The sequence below is a fragment of the Seriola dumerili genome, unplaced genomic scaffold (assembly GCF_002260705.1).
Source record: "Seriola dumerili isolate Sdu_G_001 unplaced genomic scaffold, Sdu_1.0 BDQW01000050.1, whole genome shotgun sequence".
In the NCBI taxonomy this organism is placed as follows: domain Eukaryota; kingdom Metazoa; phylum Chordata; class Actinopteri; order Carangiformes; family Carangidae; genus Seriola; species Seriola dumerili.
Genome location: NW_019174305.1, coordinates 2,880,086 through 2,893,491, shown reverse-complemented (window position 1 = coordinate 2,893,491; position 13,406 = coordinate 2,880,086). Strand labels below are relative to the sequence as shown.

General features: G+C 41.5%; 1 protein-coding gene across 1 annotated transcript in view; it reads right to left on the bottom strand.

Moving 5' to 3' along the window:
• rptor (regulatory associated protein of MTOR complex 1) overlaps window positions 1–13,406 on the bottom strand; it is a 184,107-nt gene that overhangs the window by 53,747 nt on the left and 116,954 nt on the right. The window contains exons 11-14 of the mRNA XM_022739982.1: window positions 10,767–10,842; window positions 6,771–6,872; window positions 2,626–2,709; window positions 953–1,063 (exon numbers count right to left, since the gene is read on the bottom strand). Of these exons, the coding sequence (XP_022595703.1) occupies window positions 953–1,063; window positions 2,626–2,709; window positions 6,771–6,872; window positions 10,767–10,842 (373 nt within the window). The remainder of the gene's footprint in view (window positions 1–952; window positions 1,064–2,625; window positions 2,710–6,770; window positions 6,873–10,766; window positions 10,843–13,406) is intronic.

Sequence of the window (13,406 nt, the reverse complement as noted above, 5' to 3'; positions counted from 1 at the left end):
TGGGGTTTATTCATATTTTTAGTCAAGCTGACAGTTAAGCTAACTGCTCTAGATCAAAGTCACTGTCTGATTGAAACATTTACAAAAAGTGTGTGGGAGTGTGCAGTTTTCTTTTATGAAAAATAAAATCAAGGCAAAAGGAGTCATTTGAAATGTATGACTGGCAGTCTTTCTCAATAATGAACAAATATTTCATCATAGCAAACTAAAAACAACTAAAGCAGCTTTATCAATTTCAGATTTGATTTACATTTACTGAAAGCATCCAAACACATAAATATACCATACTGTATGCTTGAACAGAGCTGCTTTTTGTCATTGTAAAATCATCAGTACAAAAAATTAGGCCCCTGACATAACTGTGCAGACATTCATTAACAGTCTTTCTTTAATCTTTCGTAATTTTAACCCCCTAAAGCCACGTGTCCTTTATTCATCCCTTGTGTAAGTCATTACAAAGCAGGCAGAATTCATATAATGAGATTAAAGGAGTGTGTGGCGTTTAGGGGGATCGACTGGCAGAAATGGATGCATGAATGCATAATTATGTTTTTATTAGTGTATAAACACCTGAAAATAAGATTCATTGTGTTATCTTAGAATGAGATCTTTATATCTAAATATGGAGTGGGTCCTCTTCCATGAAACCCACCATGTTGCACCGCCATGTTTCTACAGTAGCCCACAACGGACAAACCAAACATTGGCTCTAGTGGGGGCCTTTCGTGTTTTAACATTACCTATAGGCTACCGTAAGGGTCTCCTTTCGGGTGGGGGGAGGGGTATTCAGTTGATTACAATCTGCAACCTCACTGCTAGATGCCACTAAATTTTACATACGGCACCTTTAAACCTATGATGTAAAAACACTGATAAAATTTCAAGACAACGAGGGTTTAGAAGGGATGAGGCAGAAAAACTTTAATGTGTATGAGTGTTTTACGTGACTTACACTGTCCACAGCCAGGATCTTAGCCCAGATGAAAACCAGCAGTGGCCGCAGCTCTCTGGCTGAGCTCTGAAGCAGCTTTAACACATAGGGGAAGATCCCTACAGACAGGGCCTGGAAACGCAAGCAAAAACACACAAACACACACAACAATGGTGTTTACAAAACCCTATTGATATTGCAGTTGTGTGCCAGGCCCTGCTGCTGAATGTGATTGTCCAAGTTCGACCAACCAGACACACCTGTGGCCTGAAATGTAAACATGTACACAGGAAGGAGCAGGGATAGTTAAAGACAATGGTCTGACTTCTGACTGAAGCTCAAATGTCTGTGCTCAGTTTCAGCTTTGCCAATAAGAGGAGTTTGCCCTTTGGCGCATGCAGTATAGTATGCTACTAACTACGACTGTAAGCGATACTCAAATCAAATAAACTACACAACATATTAAGAAAAATATTACTTAATGTCTTCAAAATAATAAAAAGAAATAGCTTAATTAGTTAGCTTCAACAGAGTGTTTCATGTAGGTATAGCACTTCACTATCTGTTTACAAAGTAATGTATTTTCTGTTCAGCTGAGTTGGGTCCAGTAGCGGCAGCTAGCTAACTGAGAGTGACCTGTCAGTTATGGTAAACATGCTACAAAATACGCAGTGTTTTTTTCTAAGCCTTAAGAAATAGTTCAACATTTTAAGGATTACCCTGTTTCAAGTTCTTTCTGAAATTTAAGTGAGATAATTGATACCACTTCAAGTCTGTCCACTAAACATGGAGCTGCATCGAGGATGCACACTTATTAACACACTCTTTCTTTAATCTCTACAATGTGTTCATTTTAGTTTTCAAGGTGTATTTTTGAACTGTGGAGAGAGTCAGGCTAAGGGGACTGTTGGTGACAAAAACGTCACATAACCAATATCTCCCGGAAATACACAAGTTACTGTTAAGCTAACTATGTCTCCAGGTTCAAACATTTCCAAACTGCCACCATAAGAAGACAGAAGAATTAGTAGTTTTTGAAACAACAGCTTCTTTAATAATGCACTTTGTGACTATTTATTTTTTTAAAAACAACCCATATTAAAGGGTCAGAATACCAAAATTACAAAAAGATATATTTTCTCATTTACCTGGTAGCTAGCCATGCAGACAGTGTATATTTGATGTGCCAAGATTTTGAGATAGCTGCCTTTGAAACTCCCTTATCGCAATACAGCAGATTATATCACAATATCAGACAATAACGTTTTGTTCGTGCTCTTTAGATGTCATGCCCTGTGAGCTGTGTGTTCATTGAAAAATTACATCTGAAAAGGTCATCAGCCATGTGTCTTTCCTGTAAAAATGTCTCTGGATAATCCACACACCTGTAGTTCCATTGAAAACTCTTCAGAGTGAAGTCTGTGAATCATCCAGAGTAACACAGATACTTTTTTGTCATTTTTTCATTGGTTTAACTGCCACAAATAAGATTCATTTCACCTTTATTGTGTTGGGGTGTGGACAGAAATCTCAGTGACAGAGATCTCAAATCCTCAGCACATAAGACTACCAATGTTTGGTTAGACACCCTTTCATACCATCTGAAGGCTTCATGCTATTCTAAGGTAGAGAACTGGTCTCTTTTTAATTGAAACCCATCATTATCAGCACAGTAAATGTAGAGCTCAACGCACCAGACTGACAGCCCAGGGTCCGAGGTCCAGAAACCGTCCAAGCAGATCTAGAGCCCGAAGCCGATGCACTTGACTAAGGAGGACCTGAAAGAGAGCAGAGGTCACAGGTCAGCTCTGCTGCGTCTGAATCAAGAGGAAGTCCGAGATTAAAGGAAGAGGAGGAAGAGGAAGGACAGCGGGAGAAACTGCAGCGAGGAGTGAGGAGGTGGAGTGAAACAGGTGGCTCTCCCACCACTACTACTGACACACTGGCACCCGGTTGAACTTGTTTACTCACACACACACACAGACACACACATAAATATAGTGTGTGTGTATGTGCACGGATGTGTGGACATCTGTGTGGGCGATTGGGTGCGTCCTCTTGGCTGCCATTTCACTTGGCTTCTTAAGGAGATACTGTTTCAGGACAATACGTCAGTGTGTGTGTGTGTGTGTGTGTGTGTGCATCTTGGTTTTGGTTTACGTGTGTGTTCACGCAATATAACAGTGATGCTATGTGGGATCACGATGTAGCTGTTTTGGCCAAGGAGGACTATTTTAAGGATGCATATGCTATGTGCTAAAAATGTAAATGTGTGTGTGCGTGTGTGTCGTTTTAAGCAGCATTAATCGCAGTGCAGCACAAAGCCTGTGTGAGGGCTGGACACTGCTACATCCCCATGTGACTGTCCCAGTGTGTGTGTGGGAACAAGCATATGGAGGCCCCCAGGTACACACACACACAGACAGGGACATTTCCTCTAACACATAATTTATAATTAGTGTCTTCCGTGACTTTAACCTGGTGAGCATGACCACACCGACAGAAGGAGGCCGGGGAAGACCAGCCCAGGGTTACCTCCAGCTCCAAGGAAGAGCGTGTGAACATGGACCTGTGTGTGACGTAGGTGTGTGTTTGTGTGCGCGCTCTGTAGGAATAAGAAAAACCACCATGCCAGAATACGGACGGAGCAAGAATGAGGATTTGACAAAGATGTCAGTTTCATTTACCACAGTCACACATACATAAATTCATTTTATGCACATGATTCAAGTAAAACATTAACATACATTTCATCGTAGCAGGGATGAAAATAAAATCCCTGAGCAATGCTGTGATATTCAAATGCATGAGAATGTGTGTGCATATTTGTCTCTGTTCCTTATCTGTGTAACACCCTGACTCCAATCTCCTTTACTGCGATGAGTAAGCACTTCCTACGATCACGCTGTGTGCATGAGCTGTGAGACACACGTCGTCATGGTATTATATGATGCATATGCATGTCCTTAATCACTTTACTGACAAAGCCAAATGTGTGTGACTGTGAATGTGCAGCTGTTAACGTAACATCACAATTTAGGGATGTTGTAATCCCTATGCAAAATCTGTTAATCCTTTCTGGATGAAACGGCTGTTGTCAAGACAACGCTGCACTGTGTCTCTCCTTCCTGAGCTCTGTTGTCCTCCCTTTGCTCATTTCATTAAAGAGCATTATTGATGGATTACTCTCTGTTGCCCTTTTCTTGTCGCTCTTTGCGTCTTTCAAATGGAGCCAGATTATATTTTGGCATCAAATCGTAAATCCTCTAAGAACATGTTAGCCTAAGTTCATTCTTATACAACTGTGTGCTTAAAAGGGTATAAAACCTGTTTATGTGTCCACATCATACATCAGAGGGCATGAATTACTTTCCCATCATGGTGTAAAGCTGCATAATGTTGCTTAATCTTAAAGGCTACAGCTGCTTTACTTCCTCTCTTGCACTTCAACAGCACGCATGCACACAAACACACACACACACACACACACACACACACACACACACACACACACACACACACACACACACACACACACACACAGTGCTCCCCTGGCCGTGCGCCTTTTCCTCGGCTTTTAACGGGTCCCGACAGAACTGCTGTATGGACGGGCTGCAGCTCGCAGCGTGCTGAGTCAGCAGGAAATTACCATTCAACACGGACAGCAGCACACCACTACTCCGCTGTGGTATAAGACAACACCACAACTGTACGACCCCACGGGAGGGTGGTGGTGGGAGGACGAGGGAAAGGGAGGGAGGGCTGTAACTCAACAGTTGACGCACACTTACAAGGTTTTGGCAAGATTTCACCCCAATTAAAGCATCCCAAACAAATTTAACACCACTTCAGGGAACACAGTAGACACTGTTCTTGTCACAGCCTTTGTTGCAGTGTTGTAAGGAAGAAAATTGGGCCGCAAATGCTGGGCTTAATTTGCAGGAATTATTTTGCAGCGCAAATCACACGTTTCTGTTGGCAGAGCTAAAGTGGTGCCCTGAAGGAAAGAGCGTCTTGTGTAAAGGTGGAGAACGCAGATAAATAAAGGGAGAGAGAAAAAAAAAAAGAGGAGCAGCGAGAGGTAGTGCTGTTAAAAGTATTGTTGTAATAAAATTCTATGCTAATGGTGGACTCTTGGCAGGTGATGTGTGTGTTTAATAAAGACACTCGTGGACCACTGAGTTTGCTCGTGCCTAATGAGAAGTGAAGCCATTCCTGACTTCACCTGCCTGACAAAGTAATGGCTCTTTGGTATTCAAACACAGGTCACAGTTATATAATTAATAATAATTCAGCTGCATGATATTTGACTCCTGGGGCACGAGTGGAAGTGCTGGTGGAAATAATATCAAGCAAGAAGAATGTTGTTAGTTCTCTCACTGCTGCACCAGTGACGGATTTTAAACTCATTTATGTGGTTTAATAAATGACCATCATGAGTTGAAGAGACTCTCACCCCCACTTCTCACTAAGTAACCCAGATCCCCTCAAACATTTTCTCATCAATCCCATCATTTATTCTGCTTCCTGTTTCATGCAGAGCAGACACAGTGTTAGAGCAAACATGATGTCTTTAAAGAGTTTTGTTGGATGGTCATACTGTAATCACTTAACAGCTGAGTAAGACTGATGATTAATGCGGTTTTATCTGGGTTATTTCTGCTCTTTTAGTATTTCTTTATGCATTATTTTGGTAGCGCACAGTAGGTCTGCTATCAGAATAAATGAGAAGTGTGAGGGGAGGAGAGATGATTTGTAAAAAGCTTCCCTGGCTGGACAAAAGAGGTTCGCAGAGAGGGGAAAAAAATGAATTAAACTCACTTTTAAAGGTTGAGATTAAGAAGAATCAGGTCAGGACTTGATGAAACTGCTTCATTCACAGTATTTTGTGGTTTGTTAAATGACAAATAATTCAAGGAGAAAGTTATTAAAGTGCTCTTAAACACTATAAACCATACATGTACTGTAGCCGCCATGTTAGAAGAGTTACTGAAATGCTTTTGTGGTAAATTAATTGCACTTATACAGCGCCTTTCTAGTTCCCATTCACCCATTCGCTCACATATTCATAAAGAGACATACAGAAACATAGTGAAACTTGAGACATACGGCTCCTCCTGTACTGTGAAACATACAGTACTTCATTTACCAACAGAGTGCTCCACTTTAAATCATACAGAGAATAAAGTGAGAACATTGGTGTGCGAGTGCGAAAACTGCTGTCCAGTGCAATTTCAGGATGCAAAACATGAGACACTGAGAGAAGAAAGAAACAAACAGAAGATCTGTCTGCATCATATGTATCAGCTTATTCCACTATTCTCTTTTCTTTAAAGGTTTTTATTTCTTTACTTTATAGTCTGAAACTCTCTACACATCACTGTTCCAAAAGCCATCAGTACTGACTACCACTAAAAATGTTTTCACAGCTCATAATGAGTTATAATTATAATACTGAATTATCACCAAAGCTCAGCAAGACAGAGAAAGAGAGAGAAACATTTGGAAAAAATATTTTTCAAACTTTAGGAGCCTGTCTGATTTTGAAAAGCTTCATGTTTTGTTCGTGGGAGCGAGAAACACAGCAGGAGCAGCAGCTCAGTTTTTACCTGCCTTCTACCTTCCATCAGACAGTGACGGTCTTCTTATATAATCAGGCTTCATTAAAAGCTGCATAAAGCTGCTTTTTTTCTTCATCCACTACTTTCCTTTACATGCTTTGGAAACATGAATGTATTTAGATGGCGCAGTAAAAAAGCAAACTGACACAGAAGAAAAAAGAGAGCGTGTATCAAGGTGAGTGCTGTGTATGTTTGTGTGTGTGTGTGTGCTTTTGTACCTGCAGTACAATGGGGAGCTGCTCAGGAGGGTTCCTGTTCTCCACACCCATCGTCAACCACACCTGAAACGCCGTCAGCTGCTCCGCGAAGAAAGGACTGTGCTGTGGACATAAATCACACACAGTGTTTATCACCATTTTGAAGAAATTATTGTGCTTACTCATTCTTCCTCTCTCTCTCTCTCTCTCTCTCTCTCTCTCTCTCACACACACACACACACACACACACACACACAATGAGCCAGTCTGCAGTGACTAGCCTATCATTTCATAAAAGCCCTGACACAATGAGCTCAGAAGTGACACTGCACTGCAGTAACGACATAAATCCTGATCTATCATGATCACCTTCCCTCTCCTCTCTCTCTCTCTCTCTCTCTCTCTCTGCTGCCATGGCAGTTTGCCTGATTGATTAGTTGCTGGCCGCAGAGTTTTTGATCGCCTGGTGTTAATAATGCTGCAGGAATTACGACAGCGTTGTGCAGACTGTTGATGGATGTGGAGAGGGGAAATATCAACACTTCTCAGCTGGACAGCGAAATTAATTTGTGCATAATTAAAGCTTAATAACTCCACACACACACACACTCACAAACTCAGTAGTACATGAACAAAAAAGCTGTATAGTTGGGTAAAGGTCTAGCTCGGAGGTTGAGCCTGTGTATTTACAACATCTTAAATCCTGGTATAATGTTGTATTTTGGAGTGGGAATGTGGGAATGTAGATCTCTGTAAAACCATGTTTCGTTTCCTTTATAGAGACGTGATACTTTATGATAGATAATGTTGTATTAGCATCTTTACTACAAAGAGTTCTGTGCTTTACAGATTTAGGAGAATATTAACTGTAAATGAAAATATGATTAAATCAGGACCAAGTTAAAGTCAAGACTTTTTAAAATTTAGAATAAAATTTAATATCTCTTTCAGATAAAAATATGAAAGTATGATGAAGTAATGTACACTGCTCAAAAAAAAAAGAAGGGAACACTTAATCCTCACAGTATAACACCGAGTCAGTTAAACTTCAGGGATATCAATCTGGCCATTTAGGAAGCACAAGTGATTGTGAATCACCAATGACCTGTTTTGGTGCAAATGAAAGTGACAACAGGTGCAATGGAGAGGCAAAAGCAAGACAACCCCCAGAAAGGGAATGGTTTTACATGTGGTTTACATCTCCTGATCCTTCCTGACTGGCGGTACCTGCAGCCCAGTCAGGTTGCACAGGTAGTCCAGCTCCTCCAGGATGGCACATCCATACCTGAGGTCGCAAGAAGGTTTGCTGTGTCTCCCAGCACAGTCTCAAGAGCATGAAGGAGATACCAGGAGAGCGGTCGTTACACGAGGAGAGCTGGACAGGGCCGAAGAAGGGCATCAACCCAGCAGCAGGACCGCTACCTGCTCCTTTGAGTGAGGAGGAACAGGAGGAGCACTGCCAGAGCTCTACAACATGACCTCCAGCAGGCTCCTGGTGAGCATGTTTCAGACTGTCAGAAACAGACTCCATGAGGGTGGCATGAGGGCCCCACGTCCTCTAGTAGGACCTGTGCTCACAGCCCACACTGTGCAGATCGATTGGCATCGCCAGAGAACACCAGAACTTGACCTAAATCCAATTGAGCACCTATGGGACGTTACGCATCTGACGCTGCCAAGTACCGCCACAGACCGTCCAGGAGCTCACTGACGCCCTGATCCAGGTCTGGGAGGAGATCCCCCAGGACACCATCCTCCGACTCATCAGGAGCATACCCAGACGTTGTTGGGAGTGCATACAGACACGCGGGGGCCATACACACTACTGAGTCACATTATGAGTTCCCATGATGAAATTCACGCAAGTACGATCAGCCTGTGATTTCAAGTTTTCACTTTGATATTTAGTGTGATTGTGAATCCAGCCCTCAGTGGGTTGAGGATTTTGGTTTCCACTGACTGACATTTTGTTCTCAACAAATTACACAATGTACATCAGTAAAGATTTTTGACTTGAATAATTTGTTCATCAAGCTATGATGTGTGTATTTCTTTTTAATTGTCCTTTGCTCATTGCTGCAACCTTCTATACCTGTGCTGTAGTGACAGGACTGATGCTGCTGACTGAAAATTTACAAAAACAGACTGAACAGACTTTTTATTCCTTATGACGTTTATTTTTTCCAGGAAATGGAGTATTTATTTTTTACCAAAATAACGTAGAGAGAGTGGAGGAACTAATTTCAGCCCTGAGTAGTGCCTGCAGTCTTTTAGGCTACATAAATACCCAAGCTGCATCACCAATAAAATACCCCCCCCCCCAGTATAGTATGTAGCCTGAGACACAACACCCAGGGCAAAAGACATTTGCAAAACATTCCCTGCTGCTTGTTAAGCTTATTGCTCTTAGCGCATGGTAATGAAATAATTAAAGATGACTCCGATGAAAGAATCAACTCTCCCTCTCAAAATGCAAATTGATAACAATAATGTCAGGGAAATACCATACTCAGTGACTGAGATGTAAAATCATGTAAAACAATGATCCCTGATCATATAAACCAGAATCATATACGTGTAATACACACTGACGATGACCAACACATGGAGAACAGTGTACAGGGACCTGGTTAGTGTCTGTGAGGAGCATTGACAGCCAGGGAATTTAGATCCCACACTCAGGTTTGAGAGGAAGTTCTGTAGGTTTCACCGCTCAGGAGCCAACACACAGAAACCACACACTCTATTTCTCTAACCAAGAATGATTCATATTTGCCATTTATGATCGTACGAACAGTATTTTGTATATATTTAGGTACAAGGCGGAACTGGGTGGAAGTAAAAAAAAAAACAAAAAAAAAAAAAAAAACAGGAGAGAAAAGCTATTCAAACATACTGGATTTTAAGTTTCCCGACCAACAGCAACTCTCCCGACAGAGAGAAGCTTAAACAAGTGGTTTCTGCTTGTTTTCGATTAATTCAGTGTGAAACCTAATTTTTCTTGGTGTTTTTCATACACACGTAGCTCACTGTTACCCTGAGGCAACAAAAAGCTTGGGGGGAAGGGTGGTTGAGAGTAGATAAGTGTGAGATAGAGTGATAAAATATTGCCAACATTCATTAATTACCAAGAGTAGAGAATAAAGCTGAATTTGTAACAGTTGAGGCGCATCAGAGAGGAATTAAAGGCTCCTGAAATACAGAGCAAGACAGAGAGGGAAGATCTCCTTTAGTAGTCCTCAGAGGCTCAATTATGGTGCTGGTAAGTGTTTTCGGCCTGAGTGCAAGAGAAAGTAGAGGAGGAGCGAGGACGGAAAACTGCTCCTGGGGGAGTGATGGAGGATATGCCCACCTCTGAAGGCCAGGTGAAGGAGCGAAAAAAGGCCCAGAGAGAAAAGTGCTAACATCAGGAAAAGCAGCTTCTCTGTTGACTTTTCTGATTAGTTTGAATTACAGAGCACGTCGCTGCTGTCTTGGCTGTTCAGCATCTAGCGACACACGCAAACACACACATCTGTCTCGTGTTGACCCAGATATTTTCAGTCATCATCAGCCTCTCGCACCGTGTTTCCATTACGCTCAGCATCTCCATCACAGTCCCCTGCCACATCAGTAAATATAACAATAAACACACCAGTGGCTGAAAGTGCAGGGCCAGTGGTTTCAGTGGCTATTTTTTTATTTATTTAACACTCACACTTGAATTATTAGACATGACATTTTACAATGTAATCCACTGGGAATGTGTGTGTGTGTGTGTGTGTGTGGGTTTGAGAGATTAATAGAGATGCAGTAGATGTTGGTGGTGGAGAACTTGCAGTGCAAACAAGAACTGTGTGAGGTTTATGGGCATCAGTGGTGGACAGATCCAAGATAAGAGCCATCCATCAAAGCTGGACATCCCATAACCACACAGACACACACACACACACACACACAGTTAAATGGAGCAACTATAAAGTGAAACTGGAGAAGTCTCAGTGTTTGTTTTTCTCTCTAAGACACACACACACTTACTCTGAAGGCGGTGCCCTCCTCGATGATGGTAGGCAGCTGAGAGAGGCAGATGTCCACGGCCAGGTCCCATGCTTGCCTGCAGAGAGGTAACACACACACGCACGTGCACGCACGCACGCGCACACACACACGCACACACACACACCTGATTAGAATAACAACATACTGTACACTATAAGGAAGATCCCCAGAACCACACAGACTTGTTGCACTTTAACTGAAACCTTCTCATTGTGACCTAAAGCAAAGTGAAAAAACAAAATGCATCCCAGCACTAAGTCCTTGGTCGCGGCTTATTCTTTTCAACCACTCCACTCAAACTCATTTTCCTCAGCTCACATTTTCTCCCTCCCTCTCTTCACTGTGCACATACACCTCTTTAAATTCCCGGCCGAAGGTCCTGGCGAGAGCAGCGAGGAGCCTTTAATCCCTTTCTAAACACTAGCTCTTCTCTCATGGTCATCATATCTAATTCATGGGGTTGTGTAACTCAGATCAAACCTCATCACAGCCTGTCTCTCTTTCCTTCCACTTTCCCGTTCCTTTTTTCTTGCAGCAAATTGAGCTCAGGGCCTCGACGGGGCTTTTTCCTCTCGGTTAGCACAAGTTAGGGGTTGAGTCATGTTCCCAGTCGACGCGCTGCGATGTAATGTGATGCTGAATGAGTGACACCGAGTTCATTCTTTCTGAGACTCTCTCTGCTGCTTAAACAGCTTTGCCCATTAGCTGAGAGTGACATAATAGAGTGCAAGTCTGTTATACCATGATACAATGGATCCACTGCTGTCATGTATGGGCAACATGCAAACATACAGCACAGAAGCTCTGCTGTGCTATCAGTAAACTGAGAGGTAAATTATAGCAGGTGGTTTTGAAATTCAACAAAAAGGCAATTTATCCCAGCAGTCGGGTCAGCTGCTACAAGTTCAGGGTAAACGGGAGAATTTATAAATTCAGCTGCCACTGTGGCAGGAAAAACATTTAGTCCTCCAGCTGTAGAAACACACATTAGTGCATTATTAAGAACAGGTGCTTGTCATTTTGCACTGGGTTAAGGTTATTAAACATGCTGCTATGTATCACATGTCTGAAATAATTTAATACTATAGCACTTAAAAGAAGAGGTATACTTGTAGATGCACATACCAGTACAGCATTTCGAATGTTACTTTTTAAAAAATTTTAATTATTTGCACAGCATACGATAAATGCTTGTTTTCAGCTTAGTTTCATGGTAGAGATTTGAGATTTTAGAAGGAAAGGTTTGGAACCAGTAATCCTTTAGTGGGCCCGCTGTGTAGGAATACAACATCTCATAAGCAGTGGTATGGTGGTTAAAGGTCCCATATTTTACACTTTCCTGGTGATTTACTAGGTTTTTGTTATCCAGAAGAAGATATATTTGTAGTTTTAAGAGCCAAAAACCATCTCAATGTAGTTTTACATCTCCTCTCTCAGGCTTCTCTCTGGAGCTCTGGTAGTAACAGGTCGGTGAGTCAATCAGAGGACAGGCTCTGTTTTCTCAGCGAACAAACAAAAATACAGCAGACTTCAGGTAAACACTCAGAGAAACCAAATCCTACAAAGTTGGATGTTGAATCCAGGTGGGCCTGTTTACATCGTACCCATGGATGTACAGACAACTATCACTAGATTACTTTATTAGTTTATGGAGCCCTAGCCTTTTTTCTATGACTTCTAAGCAGACTTATGGATATTTATTTGCCTTGGTAATTGATGATAATAATATTGCTGAGAAGTGTAACTCACCCTGAATCTAAAAATATGTGTGTCACGTCTGTGTTCAGAGGAAGCGAGTTATAATTTCAAGGTGAATTTTTGATGCAAACTGCAGGAACAAGGTGTGTTCCATGACATTATGTAACGTCTGAGAGAAGAAATAACCTAGTCTTCCACTTTCAAATTAAAAGTTGAGATGATCAGCAATAAAACACACTCTTCCTGCATACATTACTGCATACAGGGATTTTGCTGATACAACCTTTCTTAGCAAAATCGTTAACTAACGTGAGGTGGCTGACTTAAGGGCTCTTCCTATTAATGCTACTGTTACACTACGGTTTAGCATTTGCCATTATGTTTAACACTGTGTTACACAGTCTCAATTCAAATTGTCCATGACAGTGCCTTAAGAAGACTTGATCATATTGTGTTAGCTTGATTACCTGCTGCTAAGCAAATAGTCCTTCCATTACACACTTCCTTCTCTGAATGTCATATAGTCGGAGCTTTCTACGTGATGAAGGGACGGTTCCTGTGCTGCTGCACAGTCCTGTTGTAAAATGCTGTAAAAAATGAAGTTGGCATAATGGCGTCTTAATTTGATTCGATAAGCTCCTTTCTTTTTGGGGGATTCTGTATTACTCTGTGCCTTTTGCTTTAAGTTATTATCGTTTCTTTTTTTTATTTTTAGACGCAATAAAAAAATCCAAAAAAATTTTATTTAAAAAGATTTAACAGCTGAGGGTAGAGCTGGGTTTTAGAAAATGATCATTTTCTTACTCATTTCGTGTCATGGTAGATTTTTAAGCAGTGACAGATACAAGAAATTACTAACATAATGAAATCCTACTGTAAGGCTTTACATTTTCCTGTAATCAATGAAAGTATTTGAGGGGC